Below are 18,560 nucleotides of genomic sequence, written 5' to 3'. Positions count from 1 at the left end.
TAGTTTTTATTAAACTATAAGTAACAAAAGCAGCGTCTGCTACAGGATGAATGTGATTTCAAGTCGCTGGTCACTACACACCACACCGCGTCATTGTGTAACGTGTGCGGTCAGTGGCTCTCATGCAACAGTATTTACTTCAGTGTCTTCCTGCATACAGTGTATATCCTGACGGTTTGCTTATGTCTGGATAAACATTCACCTCCATAAATTCATGTTAATAAACAGCTTTGCGTAGCAGATGCAACTGTGTAACTACGGGTTATTTCTCAATTTACAGAATAAAGAAAAAAGAGCAGTCTATGCAGGGAAGCAAAAAAAAAAAAAAAAAAAAAAAAGAAGGGGGGGGGGGGGGGGGGGGGATTATTTCAGGGCGTGCGTGTTTAGAGAAGTGTGTCCTGCTCCTGGAGATAAGTGTTTACTGAGAGACAGACAGGTGGCCAGAACAATGCCGAGTCATCACTGGTCTCACTGCCAACACGGCCTAGTGCGGAAGTGGAGGAAGAAGGAGCTTCCATAATTGGCCACATGTTCGTCTGATTGCATCCAAGGCCACATCCTAAACTACATACTCCACACTAAGTAGTATGTAAAGAATAGTACGAGCACAACAAACGACACTTAGGAAAGAAGTGTGCACTTTTGTTCTGATCCCTTTTGATCACCGAGCGTGAACCCGAACTATTGTGCTTTTTTTCCAGCTTAAAAAATACAATTGATAACAAAACTATTATGCTTTATGACAGCAAATACATTACAGTGTTGTCTCAGTTGTTACGGTTCTGGGTTATTGATCAGAAGGTCAGCCCCAGCACCACCAGGCTGCCATTGTTAGGCCCTTAAGCAAAGCTTTTAACTCTCTCTGTTGTATTATGGCTGACCCTGTGCCCTGACCCCAGTGGCCTAATGAGGTAGGAAGTAGAAGGATTTCACTATGCTGTAACATATGTCCCAAATAATAGTAATTATTCTTATTATATGCTTTATTCCTACTGCCCTGGTATATGATATTGTGGATGGAAATGTTCCTGGGTCATTGGGTTTCTGGAATTGGCTCCGGATCAACCGCGACCCTAACCGTGATAAAGCGATTGAAAAGTAAATATGGTTATAAGTGTAGAACAGAACCTTTATTTTTTTATACACAACCCAATTCCAAGGATATCCTTCAACAATTTTACATTTAATCCTTAACTTATTTAACTATTGACTTGGTCTTGCAACTCTAAAGAGAATTCCTTTTTAAAACACATGCTTCATAAACATATTTACATATTTGCTATAGAACAACCAACATCCTTGTGAGTGCAGGCACAATCCACTGCTCATGGAGTTACGCCAAGATTACCGATCTATTACCAGCACCAAAAACAAGAAGATGACATTTTATGTTATCTGTTTGACATGAAAGTAAAAAGATGGTAGAAGGAATGTCTACTGCTTTAAAACTAGTTCAGTAGAACACATGGTTAATGCAGTTATGGCACACATTATGTACGCATGACTAATCAAGAGTGAACAGAAATCTTGTATAGTAACTCGGCTTAAAATACACCAACTCACTTAGCTTTGTGCCATAACACATGAAGATAGCCCTTACTGTTAACCCGAACAAAACCTCTGTGGGCTTTTCAATCATTTTAACAGATATGAATATGCTTGATTACAGGTAGCATAAAAGGTGTGAATTAATACATTTTTCTTTATTTTGAACATTATGCAACCAAGAAAAACACATTTCACACATACCCAACGATTTATTAGGGGCATTTAAGTAAAACTGGGGTTTGTGATGAAATGTCTCACTAATGAGACTCTTAGCTGCAGTACATACACCATTTGCAAATTACAGGACCTCAGCTGGGAGCCACATCCCCATGTAAAGTCCTGAACGCGCTCCAAGCCCTATTTACATATTTGGACCATTAAAGGAGTTCCTGTGAGGCCAGCGTTTCTGACATGAAGAAACCTTTTTACCTAGATGGTATCCAGGCACTAGTGAACCGTTGGGATAAGCGCATTAGTGTATGGCGGAATAAAGCTAGGTTTCACTTTCATATCTGTGTTCGGTTATTCGGCACAAACAAACGTCCCAGTTTGATTTGAACACCCCACTATTAAAATATTTAATTAAATCTGTGTAATAATTTCAATTGCAGCACTTTTTATCTTTTCACTGACAGAACATATTCGGTAGAAACTGACAAAATGTACACACTTTTAATTTAAAGCTACCAAAGTTTCCTTTTGCTATCAACCACTATTGATGTTTAATTCTGAGCATTGGGTTACTATCTGTGTGCAGTTTCACTTAATGCATTTGACATAATGCAAAAAAAAAAAAAAATGCATTTAAGTAGAGTACCTATATTAAATCGCCTTCAGGTTTTCACCTTGTGCCTGGTATCCCCAGGATACATCCTGACCAGGATAAAGCAGCTATTATGGATGAATAAATAAATGAATCAATTAGACCTTAATACCTAATCACGTACCTTTATTTAGAGCTGTATCATAACCTAATTAACGTTACAACATATGCACCTTTCTGTAGAAAAGACACGAAAAATACATGATGCAGGTTTAAACGATCCACTTTATTGGCCATGAATAGTATCTGGAGCCTTAATATATTGGATTGTAGGGCAGTCTCTGCAGTCTTTTCTCAATGCTCTATAAGATATCAAAAATCGCAGTGTTCGATGTACTATAAGTGTTAAAAGTAATATCTATATTTAGCAGTGTATAAATCCAGCTATTTAACATCTTTAAGTGGCTTAAGATCAAGTCAAATCGATGCTGGAAAACTCCTAACACATGTTTGGATGGATCATCTGGTCTCTCTAGCCTCAGGCTTTATTGACTAACTGCACTCGGCTGCTTGTTTCAGAGGGACACGTTTGATTCAATAACTAGATGTCTGAGCTCCGATCGTTACCTCGGCCCTATTAGTCTCATTTACAATGCAGACGCAGAGCAAGCATGTCACATGATATTACGGAGGGTCATGTCCATGCCGATGGCGTGTGCGCCATGCATGAACGCTCGCGATTAGATTATTGATCCTGAATGGCCCGCGTGCGTGCTGGAAGAGGGGGAAGAGCAGCACGTTCTTCATCACAAACAGTATCTTAACAAGGCAATAAACCTCATAAAGTTCCATGTGACATTACTGATCCTGCCCAGTCTGTTTCTTGTTAGATCATTTTTTGATTTATTTAATAATTTATTTCTTTATGCTTTTTGATTACATTCTGAGTTAATGCTCAGTTTGCATTAATTGTTTATAGTAAATGCTCTAAATCACTTCAAAGTGATTTTGTACTGCTGTTTCAAGCAGCAGCAGTTCATTCATTTTTTCCCGGCAAAGCTCCACTGCTGCAGGCCTGTGCCTCCCGATACACTACACTACAAAAGAATTCCTCTGAAGCCAGTATATCTGGACAATAGTTTCTGTGGTCTCTCGAGCCTTGTTGGAGGAATAGATGTTCTGTCTGGCCCCGCATTTTGAATCTCCACTCCAGCCTCTAAATGCACTGACCTTGCAGATGTGTCCCAGTCCTCCACTAGGAAGTACTGGGACCAGCGAAACACAAACAGAGTAAAGTCTCCCCCTGGGGAGTGCGCAACCTTTTAACCCTTTCAACAAAAAGCATATTGCCCTCTTCCTTGCCAGGAGCAGACAAGACAGAGAATAAAGGAGAAGGTTATAAAACCGTGCTCCCACCGGCATTTCTTTGTATTTACTTCTTTCTTTAAATCATATCGTAACCTTGGCAGAATTCTAGATCAAAAGTTCTGGGGCGGAAGTGGCAGAAATGTACATTTCAGTGACTCAGTTATTTTCTCGGAAAGCTCTTTTCTTTCTGCTGTCCCCACTTTAATTGTGCATCGGTTCCGGTTCTCCTGAGGAAGTGCTCGTTTCTTTCATTCCTTGTGAGGAAATGTACAGGAATCATTTGCAAAGTGAGTTTGGATTCAAATGTAGCATGTTAATGTTAATCATGTTGCCAAAGTATGCATTGTTATGACATGCATGGGTTAACCATTTTATTGCTCTGGAGGACGTTTACTGTAAACAATTTTTAAATATTCCCAGTCAGACTCATTGCACAAAGATTTTCATCTTCTCATGTTGCTCCGGGTCCTGCCTCGAGTCTGGGATGAACTTTGGAACAGATTGGGCCCTCTGTCCCAGCATGGGCGAACTCTGTGTGTGTGTGTGTGTGTGTGTGTGTATGTGTGCTAAGTAATGTGTGGTCAAATGGCTGGAACCTCGTCCTGGGAACCTTAACCTTTAATACACAGACACAATGCCCCGTGGCAGAGCTTCACATTGCTCTTATCTCTGTCGATTCTCCAAACCTGAGAAAACAGTTGAACCGTTTTCTCTTTCCTTTGAACACTCAGCGACCCTTTTCTGGCAACACAGCTGTCTTGCATTTGCTTTGAGGCAGGACTAAAGCCGGAAGTGGAAATTAAACAAGTGCTGAAGGAAAAATCCCAAGATCTTCAGTTGTCTTGTATCGCACTTTTTACTTCTTTAACTGGACAAAGTACAAGTCCAATGTTAAAACCCCACTCCTGTTCATTAAAGTGAGAATCCACATTCATCCAAGCTGTGAATGAAACCGTAACAAACTCCAAGCTGATAAATCTCTAGACCTTACTATGCTCTTTGTGACTGCAGTATTGAAGGCATAACTCTGTTCCCTATGTTCCCTTTGTGTTTTATAGAGTTAAAAAACATTCGATCACTTGGAATAAGGCAGAGATGATGCCACCTTGCTAAATTAATTATAACAGATTAGAAGCGCTGCTTCCACATTTAGTCACACGAATGTGTATGAGTGGGAACAGTCTGGCTCATAAATGCCAGCAAAGCCAGCATTAGTGTCTATATACACTAATGTTAAAGTCAGATGGTCTCAGCTTCCTTGAATTAAGTTTATAATATAAGATATAAGAATGATGAAGATAAAGATGACGATCTTATTAAAGAATCACCTAATAAACATTCATTCATTCATTCATCCATTTTGTATACTGCTCATCTGCTTAGGGTGCCAATCCATTGCAGGGCGCGCACACACACACACACACACACACACACACACACACACACAAAGTGAGAATGCCAATTTGGGAACAACAATTAACCTAACATGTATGTCTTTGGACTGTGAGAGGAAGCCAGAGTACCCAGAGGAAACCCACCAAGCACAAGGAGAACATGCAAACAATCCCTGAGGTGGGAATTGAATTGAATATAAAAGGCATACAGGTTAACCTGATTGGACACAAATTCATAAGTTTCTTTGTGCATAGATTTTAGCTTCCCCTGCATCAGCTTATCAGCCTATATGCGAGACATTCTTCCCATTCTGTTTACTGTATACGAGTGGACAGGAAGGATCCGGCCACCCCACCCACCCATAGGCTAGAGAAATCACTGTGTACTTAGTACTTAGCGTTTAGCTTCTGCCCCATAAGATGTTGGGCAACACAGCTCCTCTTGTTCTCTTCGTGTCTCAGGGCTACCGGAGGTCGCAAGAAGAGACACATTTGAAAGCAATGCGGGGAGGCAGCTGCAGCAGACATTTGCAGGTGAATAAATACCACACGAAAGCTGCGTGGCAGATGCATGTGTGTGTGTGTGTATGTAGGCGAGGCTGCTTATAAGTCACAAAAGATAATCAGGAACATCGGGGCTCCGGTGGTCATTACTGTGACATGCAAGAATTTGCGTTGGTTTTCTTGTCCAGAGCAATTTAGAAAGAAGCCGGTTGACCTTTTAGAAGCAGCTTATGCAATATCCGTGAGCTATTAGGACCATTTGTCTGATATTTGTCCGCTGAGAAGAGGACAGTGCCATGTTTAGATCTTGCATTACTTGAAGCTCTTGAAGATCCTACTTCCGAAACAACATGTCCTCCGAGTGGTAGCCCTCGAACTTCTGGAGACCAGAAGTTTTCTGATGCGATATATCATAAAAGCAGAGTAAAGCCGAATGAACTACCAACCCACTGAACTTTCAGCTCTCCCCTGACCATACTAACCTTGTCCTCATTCCATGTGTGGAGCTTAAAGTTCACTGCAAGTGCAACGAAAATAGAAAGAGACAGTGTGTGTTCTGAAAAGCATCATTATCAAGAGCAACTATGCAAAACAGGACAGACAGGATTCTTACCCAGACATGAAGGTTAAGCTTTCAGTATCAGATAGTGATGATATGACGCTTGGAGTCTTCCAAAAGAATGCAGGTATCTACAGTTCACTGGAGCCGCTTGATTCCTTAATGGTTTTGTAATTCGGAGGAGATAATTAGTGAAAATCCAAATACTAATTACAATATATATATATATATATATATATATATATATATATATATATATATATATATATTATTATAACTGCAGAAGGTTGGCTATAAATTTCTAATGTATATATCTAAAACTTAAACTCATACTTTTACTTTCTTCTAATTCAATCTATTCTAGTGAATCTGCTTAGTTAAAAAAAAAAAAAGACTGGTTTAAGTTGAGACAACTAACATTATCAACCAGCTAGATGAAACCTTTTAGGCCTACAACACTGTAATGAGTATCTAGGTATCAACCAGCCTATTAAAAAACATCTGCTAGGCTTCGGCGCAGACCTCCTCGCTTCCACAAGCACACGATATCTGAATGAGCCTGGAACAGGAGAGAGATTGAGAAAGACAGACCATGGGAGAAAGGATTTCAGATACATATGGTGCTAAAATAATACTTTATTGTTTATATGCTAATTACCTTCTGCCATTCAGTGCACTTCTAACACTGAAGTACAATAATGGAGTTAGGGAAAGGATGTCTGTATATGGCCATGAACTCATCTCATCCACTCAATTAGGCCAAGCAACAGAGAACAGACAGCTCTCTCACGGAGGAGACGAAGGAAAAAGGCAGCCAGACAATGTCTGTATTTAGCTTTTCGTCTGCCTCCTGATTTCTTCCGCTTGATGCTGCTGGTCTCTCTCTCTCTCTGTGTGTGTGTGTGTGTGTTGGTGACGTGGTAGGGCTGGGCCTCTATAGACGCCCGCAGCCCAGAGGAAGTCAGATCCGGTGGAAGAGTTGAGGGGGTGGGTGAGAAAGTAAAGCTCCAGGGATGGCGAGAGTCCTCTGGGCCAGCCCCCTCATGCTTACTGCAAAATAAACTAACAGTTCATGTCCACTGGATGTAGGAGGCCCTCCTCCACTTTCCACTCTCATTACACAGGCCGCAAAGACGGGATGCCAGCAACAGAGGTAGCAAAGCGGAAACCTGAACATGGTGCATTTTTCGCAAATGGCTTAAATGTGTGTATACTGTATATTTACATGGGGAGAAAGTTTACATTATGCATATGCATACACAGTATGGAGTATGGGTGTGTGCGTGTGTAGGCCTGAGTAGTCCATTATACCGAGGGGCCAGTTAAGGGTTAACCCACATTTCCAGACTTCTTATGCCTAGCCATAACCTGGACAGTTCTTTTATCCATGTTACCATAATTCTCAACACCATGCCCGTTCTCTTCCTCCATCCCTTTCTTCATTTGTTTTCTCACCAGGTTGACAAATGTTCTACATTTAGAAACATCTGTGCAAGAGATAAAAGTGCATGGCGAGTTCCTTTTCTCTGGAGCACCTGTGTAAAGTGAGGTCAAGAACAGTTCAGCTCTGCGCCTCCCTTGCAGCCTTTTCTCCTCCCCTGAGTTGCAGCTCGATCGGACGCACTGTTTGTCTAAAGCCTCTTAAGGCTTCCGTGCAAGCCCCAGTAGAGGAAAGAAGCGAATGAGGAATTCAGCCTGCTAAAGCTTGAGCTTGATCAAAGCTGCCCCACTCTCCAGACCCACTCAAAGTAATTAGGACTGTAGCCGTGCAAGCCTTCCCCTCTCTTCCTTTGCCCAGAAAGTCCGGCTCGTATTTTGTTTTAGGAATAATTACACGCTCGGTTATGAAGGCCATGCTTAGTGCTGTAGTTTGTTTTAATATTAATGTCAGTGGGACATGTGGAATCAAAAGCGTACCCAGGTTTCAGCACCAGCATCAGAAAGTGGGAGTGTAACACAAGTTGGCCTGCTTTGATGCTCTCCTTCGCTTCACAGTCCAGCGACCACATTGTTATTCCTGAGCTGTTCTGCTGGTAATGAGATTTCCAGGCAAGTTGAAGCCATGTTTTTCTTGTCCTGTCTTATGAAACTTAAGATGTGCTACTTTGTCCCCCTTTCCCACAAAAAAAAAAAAAAAAAGCCAGTGTAATAAATGTAGCACATTGCCGTCTCTGTATCCTATCATTATTTAATAACCACCCCAGCACTGTAGGAATCTACACGGACCTTCTCCTGTGCTTGGACAGTGTCACTCATTTCTCACACAAACGGCTCAGCACCGACAGCAGCAGCAGCAGCAGGAGCCACTTTAGCGATCCCATGCAGAGAGGCCGCTCGGGGACCGGCTGCAGTTCCTGCCAAAGGCAACGGCAGTGAACACAAGTCAAAATGGAGATTGTATATTCCCTAGGCTGTAGTGGAACCATGCAGTGGGAAGTGGGTAAAAGTAAACAAGGCTTGTAGAGGATGGAAGGGAAAAAAATATGCTCAAGTTGTTATCACAAAAAAAAAAAAAAAAAGTCTGACGAAATTTAAGTGACCCGGTGGCCTTTCCCACAGCCATTACAACCCCAGGCATTAAAGCTTGTATCTACTCACTCTTCCTCATGAAAATCCAATACTTATATAAGCTATTTATCACCCACTATGCTTCTGCGCATCTACCTTCATGCTGAACCACAGTTTGAAATAGATCAAGTACGGCAGATCAGTGGTGAATCTAAATTTTGGAACAAAAGAAAAAAAGAAAACAACTGGGGCTGCTGACTGAAGGTGTGGTTAAGAAGATGTAAGCTGACATGCTAATCGGTCATGGCATTAAAGACTATGAGATGGTGTAGATATCCAGTCTATACGTACAGCTATAAATCAGCTATGAGGTCAACGATTAAGAAGTAGCAGGAAGAATCGAGCATTTCTGGGTAGGGCCATTTCTGGACCCATGACAGAAAGCATATGAAGGCTAGCAGAAAGACATTTTTAGTGTATGACCTGTGATCGCTTACATCATGGCAACAAGTCACTCTGATTGAGAGTTCAACGGCACTACTCTCAAACCTAAAAATACAGCCAATGGAACAGTCTGTGGTTAGCACCAACTATCACCAAGTGATAGTTGACACATGACACTTCCTTCCACTGTGGGCTTTGGTGTGAAAGGTGGTGTGAAAGAGTAAAAAAATGATCACCATGGACGCTGGTTTGTTTTCAAGCACCCTGAATATCAGCTGCTTTTGCTCCTGTTCTATGCTCTCCAGAAGTAAAAATGTACGATACCGGTCATAAAAAATTAAATAGGACTGATGGACCTACACAGTACTAGACACCCGGCTCTACGTGGAATCGTTTGTACATTTTTATTATGATATGTATAATGTGTATGCGTTGTAAGCTTTAAAGATACATATTGCGGGAAAAGAAAAAAAAGTGTATCCATCATGGTCCCACACTAGTGATGAAGAGAAGGACAGGTGGTACCTTTATTTCTGCGAGTAATCAAGCAAAAGCAAAGGACTACTGAAGCAATGGATTCTTATAAATCGTAAGTCACGCCTCCAGACGTACATTTCTTTGTATAAACATCTCTCAGTGACAAAATCCTAAATATAATATTAATGCTCACTCTAGCCATATTTCCATATTTCTGCCCCCCTCTTATAGTCTAAAGTTCAGAGCGCTTACAGATTTACAACACGGAAAGAAGCTTTTCAAAGCGTATTATACAGAGAGCTGGCATAATCTGAGCTGAATAGGCTTTATCCAAATGAAACACTGTCCTGCTAACCGCTGTGATTAGGTGCTGCACTCTGTGCTCTCCGTTTAACACCTACAGAGAGAGAGAGAGAGAAAATAAAGAGTTTAATGAATTTTATGATCATGATGTAACCATGTGGTAATGTAAATGTGGTAACTCTAATCTCAATTTTTTTAGTTCACTTAATTTAGCATTGGGACCCCTTCAGATATAATTATAATAATAATAATAATAATAATAAGCCCTTTACGATTGAAGAGCTGCATTATATCGTGAACCAATCACAATAATAGCAAAATATATAGGGTTAGGATTCGTCTACATGCCATCCAGCACATCAGGTGATGTATACTCCCCATCCTAGAGGTATATCCGTCGTTTCTGTGGAACTCATTTACGAAGTCGGGTTGACGGTTTAACACCCGATTGTATCTAAGCACTTGGAGATGGAGGACCTTACAGAAGGCAGTGGCAGCGCAACAGCTTCGGGGCTCGAACCAAAGACCTCCTGAACACCTTAACCACATTGCTACCCTTACAACCAGAAAAAAATATAATGTAAATATCATTCTGTTTATTTTTTACTCGTTTTGCAAGCTCTAGTCCTGTAATTTTGGACTGATGACACAACGCCTGAGTGATTAGCTCCGTCACCTGGTCTCTGGTCTGTGTGGGTCAAGTTTGCATGTTCTCCACATGCTTGGCGGGTTTCCTCCAGGTACTCTTGTTCCCTCCCATGGCGTGTAGCGGGAATTAACTGTCATTTCCAAGTTGTTTGGAGTGTATATATTCGGGTGCATGAATGTGTGGTTGGCACTGCATCCAGTTTGTATCCCACTTTGTGCCTTGAGTTCATTGTGTGAGGCCCCAGACCACCCAGGTCACCCTACACAGGATAACAGATATAGACAGTAGATGGATGAGTGTTTTAGTGGTGTTAGTTTGCCTACAACAACCGATACAACATAATACAGATGATAGAGTTGACATTGGTCATGATGTCATTTAAAAAGTAATTGAATTGCAGACTCTCTGGCTCGGTCACATCCCCTGGGCCCCATGAACCCTGCTTGAGAACCGGATGTATAAATGACAATCATTCTTCTTGTGACAATATAGAGAGAAGTTCCAGAAGTGCCATTGTATTGACACACACCTTCGTAACATCGTTTACGTAACCTTCCTGACACTTACTAAACAGGGACATGCACTAATGGTCTGTGTTATTTCTAGTATTTCTTTTTAACTCACTATCTGCTATAAATCAGTCCAACATATTTCCTCACTGAATTCTGAGAATCAAGGTAATTAAAAAAAAAAAAATCTACCATAATAATAATAAAAAAACTGTGGTCTGGTGGCCACAAAAGGAAGTATGTGGTGTGTCAGGGTTGAGACATTAATTCATATGTGTGTGTGTGTCTGGAGGATGACTCCATTTCCCTGAGAGACTGGGTTGGGTGTGGCACACCATGTACCGTATATGTTTAACCAGCCCTCTGCACGCTCTCTCTCTCTCTTTCTTTCTATCTCTCTTACACACACATGCACATGCATACACACACCTTACTCACTCAGACTACACCCCATGACTTCAGCTACTGCCATGCACTACTGGCACAAAAGCCTGAGTTTGATCTATAACTACAAAAGTATATGGTAAAGTACAGCACCCTGGAATAATATGTTGGTAAGGTATGGATATAAAATATTCCTGACTTTGCTGACATGAACATGAGACATTTTGCTTTTCAGATTTTTTACTTCGAAGGCCACAGCTATTAAAAAAAGTCTCTATAAGTGTAGGTAAAACAACATGTTTTTATAACATTCGGTAGATAATAACTACTCATAGCAGGCTGGTTAATCCTTATTTAATCCTATAGATTGAACCTCATACTGAATTAAATCTGTAAATTTGTAGATTTTAAATTTGACATTCTTTACTTAGTGCAATTTTTCTCATATTGCAGTAAAATCTCCCTATTCTATCTTATCTTTCCATTTTTAGGTCACAAACCTACATGACAAATTATGGTTTTTTTTTTATTAGATTTTTTCATTTCAATTTGATTTGTTTGAATTTGATTTGAATTAAGGCAAAGTTTTGTATGTAAGTCTATGATCACTTCAAAATATACCAAACTTAATAAAAACATGCTAGCTGGATAAACATTTAAATATGTCAATTTGTATTTTTGTGTTAGTGCGCACGTGTGTGTATGTGTGTGTGTGTCTCCATTTTTCCAAGTGGCTAGCATTGCCAAGCATATTGTGTTCTTGATTTCCCATGTCGAAAGCGCAAATGAGTTCTATTTAAACACAGAAATCCCCCCCAAAAAATCTTAGTAATGTGAAAGAAAATCCTGTCAGCCAGAGGACAGTCAATCTAGCCAAGTTTATTTACCTTTTTTTATATTTAAAATGCCTGGGATTGTCATTGACCCAAAATTATGAATTGTTTGGTGTTTTTCAGGCAATGTCTAAAGATTGATTTAAGATTCATTTCCATTTCCAAGTTGGAAATAACCAGTGGAGTTGGAATGGCAATAAAAACCAGAAAGTCTCAATTCCCTGTGCATCTACAGAGTCTAATAGGGCCATGGTCTGTCTGACTAAAAAAAAAAAAAAGTCAGTCTGATCTGTCAAACCTTCATCATGAAAATATTCTTTGCAACTACCCGAGCCAGAAACGAACAAATAAATCAGAAAGCGTTTCCGAGCTGAAACCACTCAAAGGCTGCAGGAGGAACAATGTGAAAAGTGGGCGTGAAAAGAAGCGTACAACCAGATTCTTCTGTGGCACTGTGTAAATTAGGGACACGCACATCACTGACAAAACCCACTTTGTTGCGTGGCATCATTTCACGAGTTACAGATGACACGAGTTGTTGGAGGGTTGTGCAATAGCATAGGCACTGTCAATAACTTCATGCTTTCTCAGAAAGAAAGAAGGAAAAAAAAAAACATGTAAAAAAGCTTGATTCGTGGTGCTGGTTGGAGCGGTCATGCTGAAATCACCATAACATCTTGTCACTTTCCAAGTATTTTGACTGGCAGGACAAAGAGCTTACTGTGTAGCTGTTGAAAGAAGGCTGAAAAATGCCATGCTAGTGAACAGACTTCCTTCTCCTTTGTTTTAATAACCTTTGATGAAGTGTTTGACAGGCGCAGCTATCAGCGAAGTTGCATGGTTGAGTTGCGCAGTAATTGCTGTAGCGAAAGCTACAGCATATTGTAGCCATGTGGCTTATGCTCACCCTCCCAGATCAATACCAGGCTTTTGGATATCGACTGCTGAGAGCACCGTGCTATTTGGGCTGAAAAAGAGTGAGACGAGTCGAGGATGTCAGCTCCCATTACCCAAGGCACCGCCTCTCTAATTAAACAAGCCCATGCTCCCCTGGGATCTAAAGCAGAGAGGAGTCTAAACATCCCAATCTCCTGTCTACTTTACACACATGCATACCCTCGTATCACTAAACCCAGACCGTATCTTTTTATTTCCTCCCAGGAAACATGCCCGAATCCTTATCAAATATGAGAAAGAAGAAAAGATTTGTGACGGTCTTCAATCCATCGAGTGGAATGATAGGGCCCTTTAAGCATGTTCAGGGGTCCACATGAACAGGACACACATGACTGCAATCCGGGTCTGCCGGCCCCTGTGTGGGGGATGGGCCTCATGCAACACGGTGCTGTATTTGCTATTGGGTTTTTGTGAATACACTGTGCATGCACTGTACGCCTGTGCTCGGTAGGGATTAACCTACTATCAACCTCTGGTACCATCTGCTAGAGAGTTTTTTTTAGCAAAAATGCAAATTAACTATCCAAAGTGCACAGCAACTATCTAATGTGCTCCATCAGACCAGCATACAAAAATGTGTCATGTCCCTTGTTGTGTACGGGGACATCCTTCGGAGCACCGTGTGCAAAGTGAACCTTGTTTGGAGAGAACATTTATCATTTGTAGTGATGCTTCTGTGTAGAGTATTTTAAAAGCCGGGGAACACTGCCGTTCGGGGAAAGTGAAGCCGGTAGACAATTTTGCAGTTTAAGATAAAAGTTTTAATTTCACCAATCTGTGTCCAAGATCTACAAGGTTTTAACAACATTTCAGGGCTACCTAATGCCCTGGATACACTCGCTCTACTGAACTCGTAATGTCCATCAACCACCCGAGTCAAATGACTGATGATTTCATCCCCTTGAGTGTTCAACCATAACCCATTCTTTCTTATCGGCTGCTATAAAAAGATCAAAGAGCTGGAGCTAGTAACGCATGCGTTAATGAAAGCGAGACACAGCTGATGCAACACTGTGGCAAGGCTATTGCAATCCAGGCAGCTGAGTTCTGTTTCTCAGAGGATGGCTTGTATGAATTATGCATCCATAAGAAGTAATCTCTTTCTCTCTCTCCCTCCCTCTGTCTTTCTCTCTTTTTGTCTCTGTCTCTCTCTCTTCCACTTACTGATTCTCTCTCTGCAGCCCAGTATATTTACACAGCAGAGACAAATAGGCAATAGTAAGAGATTTTTGTTCAATTACAAAGCTTGACATGTGATGTTCTAGACATCTATATAGTTCAAGGCTCGCTATAGGCTACAGGCTTTTCCGTCTGCACTCGCTGCCACACAGTCCAAAGCCAAATCAGGCAATCTTAACAAATGGAAAAATGTACCCGATATGGAAGCCAAACTGACATTAACATGTCACACCATCAGTGTTTAGCTGTGTTGGATGAGGCTTATTGGGGCTCCACTGGGGTGCATACTTGCATACAAATTCTATAAATCAGTGCAGGCATTTCAAATTTTCTCGAATCTACAATGAGGATCGTATTTGCTTGCATTAAATTAAAAAAGCATGCTCCGACACCAGAACTTTCTCTTTCATAATGCTACATCATCAACATCATTATCATTGTGGACAGTGAACTCTCGAGGAAGATCTTTGAAAAGAGGTTTGGATTCTTTTTTTTCCTATTTGGTAAATCCCCCAATGACAATTACAGTGACTTGGACAACCTCACTGCGGTGTATGCATCCACATAGCACTGACCCAAGCATTCAAAACGTACACATCTCTGCTTAAGTAATGGACACGGATCCAACTTCCTCATAGTGGTGATGCGGAACAGCCAGCAGAAGAGTAGGATGTGAGAGTAATATAATACTGAGTCTGACATATTAGAATAGCGTGAGGGGGATGGGAAAGAGAGTGAGCAAGAAACAGAGCGAGAGCACGGGGTAGGCAGACCCAGCTGTGCGCTGGATCGGAGGCCCACCAAGACCATAATTATGGCTGGATTAAGAGAGGCTCTTTCACCATTCTGTCTGCCAAATATTTTGTCTCAGATTAAGGCCCAGCTGCAGCACCTCTAAACAGTGCACGTTGGTCAATTGCTGTTCAGCAGCCTGGCAGAGTGTCCTCCCAAATCACATGTTCATGCGCCCCATGAGTCTGCTTTGCACAAATGATCTCTTAAAGCTCCCCCCCGCCCCCCCATGAATAAAAAATGCAGGAGCATCCAAATAAGGTTTCAAGAATTTTTTTATTGATTTTTTTTTACATTTCAAAGCCACAATTGGCATCAGGAAGACAAGATCATTCAACGTTTACAGTTTACATGTTAAGAAACACATGAAGGCCTGCTTGGTCTTGACATTACTGTTATATAAAATCATTATAAGGAGTATTTTTACTACCCTTACTTCACAGTTTATTCAGCCTTCTTTTAATTCTCAGCATCTTAAGTAGCGACGTAATTGGTTTTTCTGCCCAACAGTATCACTGTTCTTCATACAGTACACGCGTAGGAGGTGGTGTGTCTGAATCATCACTGGTAAACCCGTTCCAGTTCGTCGGCCCCCAAAAATACAGCATTCTCTCCCGAAGGCCGCTTTACAGAGAGGACTTCAGAACCTCGAAGAGCTTCAGGGCTGACTCGACGCAGCCGTCGAAATTGGAGTGTGTGAAGCCGTCGCCCCCGCACACCAGCAGAGGCTTGGCGAGCAGTGTCATCTGCCCCGGGCAGCCAGCCACTGATCTTGTCACCTAACGACACAATCGAGCATACGCTGCATTAGTGCTGCACTAACGATCAGGCTTCCAGTAGCTGATGCAACCTCCATGTTGCGCTGCTATTGAGTGGGAACGTACAGTACACTACTGGCCCAGATACATTGTGCCTACATTACATACAGTACAGCCTGGAAAGCCACTTTTATAGCGCTGACTCATATTTGACAGATTGTTTGTATGCTTTTTACCGTGACACAGTAGATCATTCTGCTTATACATTCATGAAGACAGGGGCATAAATGATAAAGAAACTAGAAAAGCTCAAATTTCCAGTGATACGACAGATCATTTGTAAAGCACACAGTGTAATCAATGACCAAGTCTACCCATTAGATTACACCATAAAGCATAGTTTAAGTATGTAAGTGTGGATGGGTCTGGCTCAGCATGGGACAGGCTGCTCACTATGTCTTACACTGGCTTAGGAGAGCACACATATTAACAGCCTGATTACAAACCTGGCCCTGTAGACCGAAGCAGACGGCACATAGCTTTGCCAACACCTGGTCAATGGCTTTGACTCATGCCTGCACTGAGGAGATGTTTCAATTCAGTGCTGACGTGTACGTTCATCCAATAAAGAGTCACATCCAGTCATATGATGGTCATGCAATAAAATAAAGAGCTTTAATTATAAAAAGGGCTTGTCTAATAGTCTTTTAACCTACAGGTTAATACATTAATAAGTAGGCAAGATAAAGAGCCAGGATGGAACAGGAAAAATCTCTCCGTATTTTAAGAATGATCCTGCTAAAGCCTTTAAAGCAACTTGAGTAAAGTCTATTATTCATCTATATTCAGTAATTCCGTGATCTGAAGCCTGTCCATGAGAATATATTGTGAATGTGATGCTATTCCATTACAGTGCCCCCGTGCCTTTCCAATCTGCCAACTGGCATATTTCTGGGTAGTGGGAGGAACCTGAACATCATGGAAGAAACCCACACGAACTCAGGGAAAGTTCACGCCGACTGAGTCAGGGATATCACAAGCTGTGACGTGGCAATGCTGCCCACTGTATCATCATGCTAATCTATTATTCAGACTAAGGTGTGTTCCATTAAGTGTCAAATTCTAAGAACAGAAGATGAATCGAAATCTTGGTCCTAAGTAAAAGCTGTAATGAGTAAAAACAATAATGTACTTTCTATAGGGAAAGCTAAGCCTGCTTTCCTGTGGGCACAGTGTTGTGTGCCAGATGTGATATAACATTGCAGAAACTCCCATAGAAAGCTAGGAAAGGCTCCCGATCTCTCCCTATAAAACACAGCACACCCACTTGCGGATGAGTCTTTACAGTAAATGACCTGCCTCCCGCTCTGTTGTACCTTGTTGTATATTTGAAGCATGTACTTCAGTAGTTGCTGTTATGTTGTGGGTGCTTCGGGGGGGAAAAAAAAAGCGGTTGTTAAATAAAAAAAAAAGAAGAAAAAAATTCTAACTTAAGATAACATCAAAGCTTCAGCCAATTCCGTCTAGAATAAAAAGCGCTTCAACTGCTCCTTCTGTGCAATTTTTAAACAATAAAAAAGAAAAAAAAATGGAGTTTGTTAATGAGAGCTGGAAATAAGCACATTCCTCCTGAGCGTACGGCCCATTGCTGAGGCTTCTGTCGGCCCCAGAACTCCTGATAAACATCGAGGTGCAGTGCACTAAAGCCAAGGAAATAGTATCCATTTCCTGGGGCTTTTAATAGGCATCTACAGACGACATGCTATTATCACTGCCTCTGAAAAAAAGTTTAATTTTTCTTTCCCCCCTCTCGTAGCTTTAAACTGTAATCTGTATGTAAATCAAATGATGAATGTTCCGGCTGAAACATGGCCAAGAACAAATTGTTTGGTTTACTCAAGGAGTAAGTTGATATTAGCAGGCCTGACCTCCTCCACCTCCTCCGATGTATTTCGCTATACTCGTCGCCAGAATTCAGCAACAGTGAGACAGATATTCAGAACTAGCTGGCTCTAGGACGACTTTACAACTATCCAGATAGATTACAAAGTACATCAAAAATAAAAACATTTCTGGATGGATATATATATAAATATAAACTAAACACTTGGGAGTTGCTTGAACTTTACCTAAAAACGTGACAAATAATAGCAATATTCTATTAAACATGAATCATGCAGCATTCATAATCTTCGACACATGAGAATTCCTCTGAACATAAGCGGTGTGTACACATGAATCACTCTCTGTCACATACAGAACGTGTATACATGTGACAGCACTGTGCTTGTGACATTTCCTAAACAAGTCACACTTTTGAATTGCGGTTATGTAATTTTTCTCCATTCACGTCTCTCTACATGTCTCTCTGACAGCAGGCAACAGCTGAAAGAAATTCTGACATTCTGTTCCCTGCAGGAAGGACTACAGAAGGGACTGAATTACCATTTTCTGAAAAGCAATTAAGAGATTTTTTTCGAGCCATTAAAACCTCTAGGCAGTAGACAACCCCTTTGACACATTCATACAGAGAGAGTGTGTGTGTGTGCATGTGTATGTGTCCAAGAGAGTGTGTGCAGCCCAGACAGGCCTTGGCCCATTCTCTGGCCTGCAGTGAGATGTGGGCTCCCA

At 41.3% G+C, this 18,560-nt stretch overlaps 1 protein-coding gene across 3 annotated transcripts in view; it reads right to left on the bottom strand.

Annotated features, from left to right (window-relative positions):
- Window positions 1-10,550: 10,550 nt before the first annotated feature.
- The window catches only part of rnls (renalase, FAD-dependent amine oxidase), a 41,223-nt gene continuing 33,213 nt past the window's right edge, over window positions 10,551-18,560 (bottom strand). For 2 of the 3 annotated variants that reach the window (XM_053512305.1, XM_053512307.1), the window contains one exon: window positions 15,437-15,950. In XM_053512305.1, the coding sequence (XP_053368280.1) occupies window positions 15,798-15,950 (153 nt within the window). In that variant the 3' untranslated portion in view covers window positions 15,437-15,797. Of the gene's footprint in view, window positions 10,777-15,436; window positions 15,951-18,560 lie in introns of those variants that run through there. The other variant, XM_053512306.1, reaches the window with a different exon arrangement.

Source organism: Clarias gariepinus, chromosome 14, assembly GCF_024256425.1.
Source record: "Clarias gariepinus isolate MV-2021 ecotype Netherlands chromosome 14, CGAR_prim_01v2, whole genome shotgun sequence".
Classification (NCBI taxonomy): domain Eukaryota; kingdom Metazoa; phylum Chordata; class Actinopteri; order Siluriformes; family Clariidae; genus Clarias; species Clarias gariepinus.
This window is presented reverse-complemented; position numbering and strand designations above follow the sequence as displayed.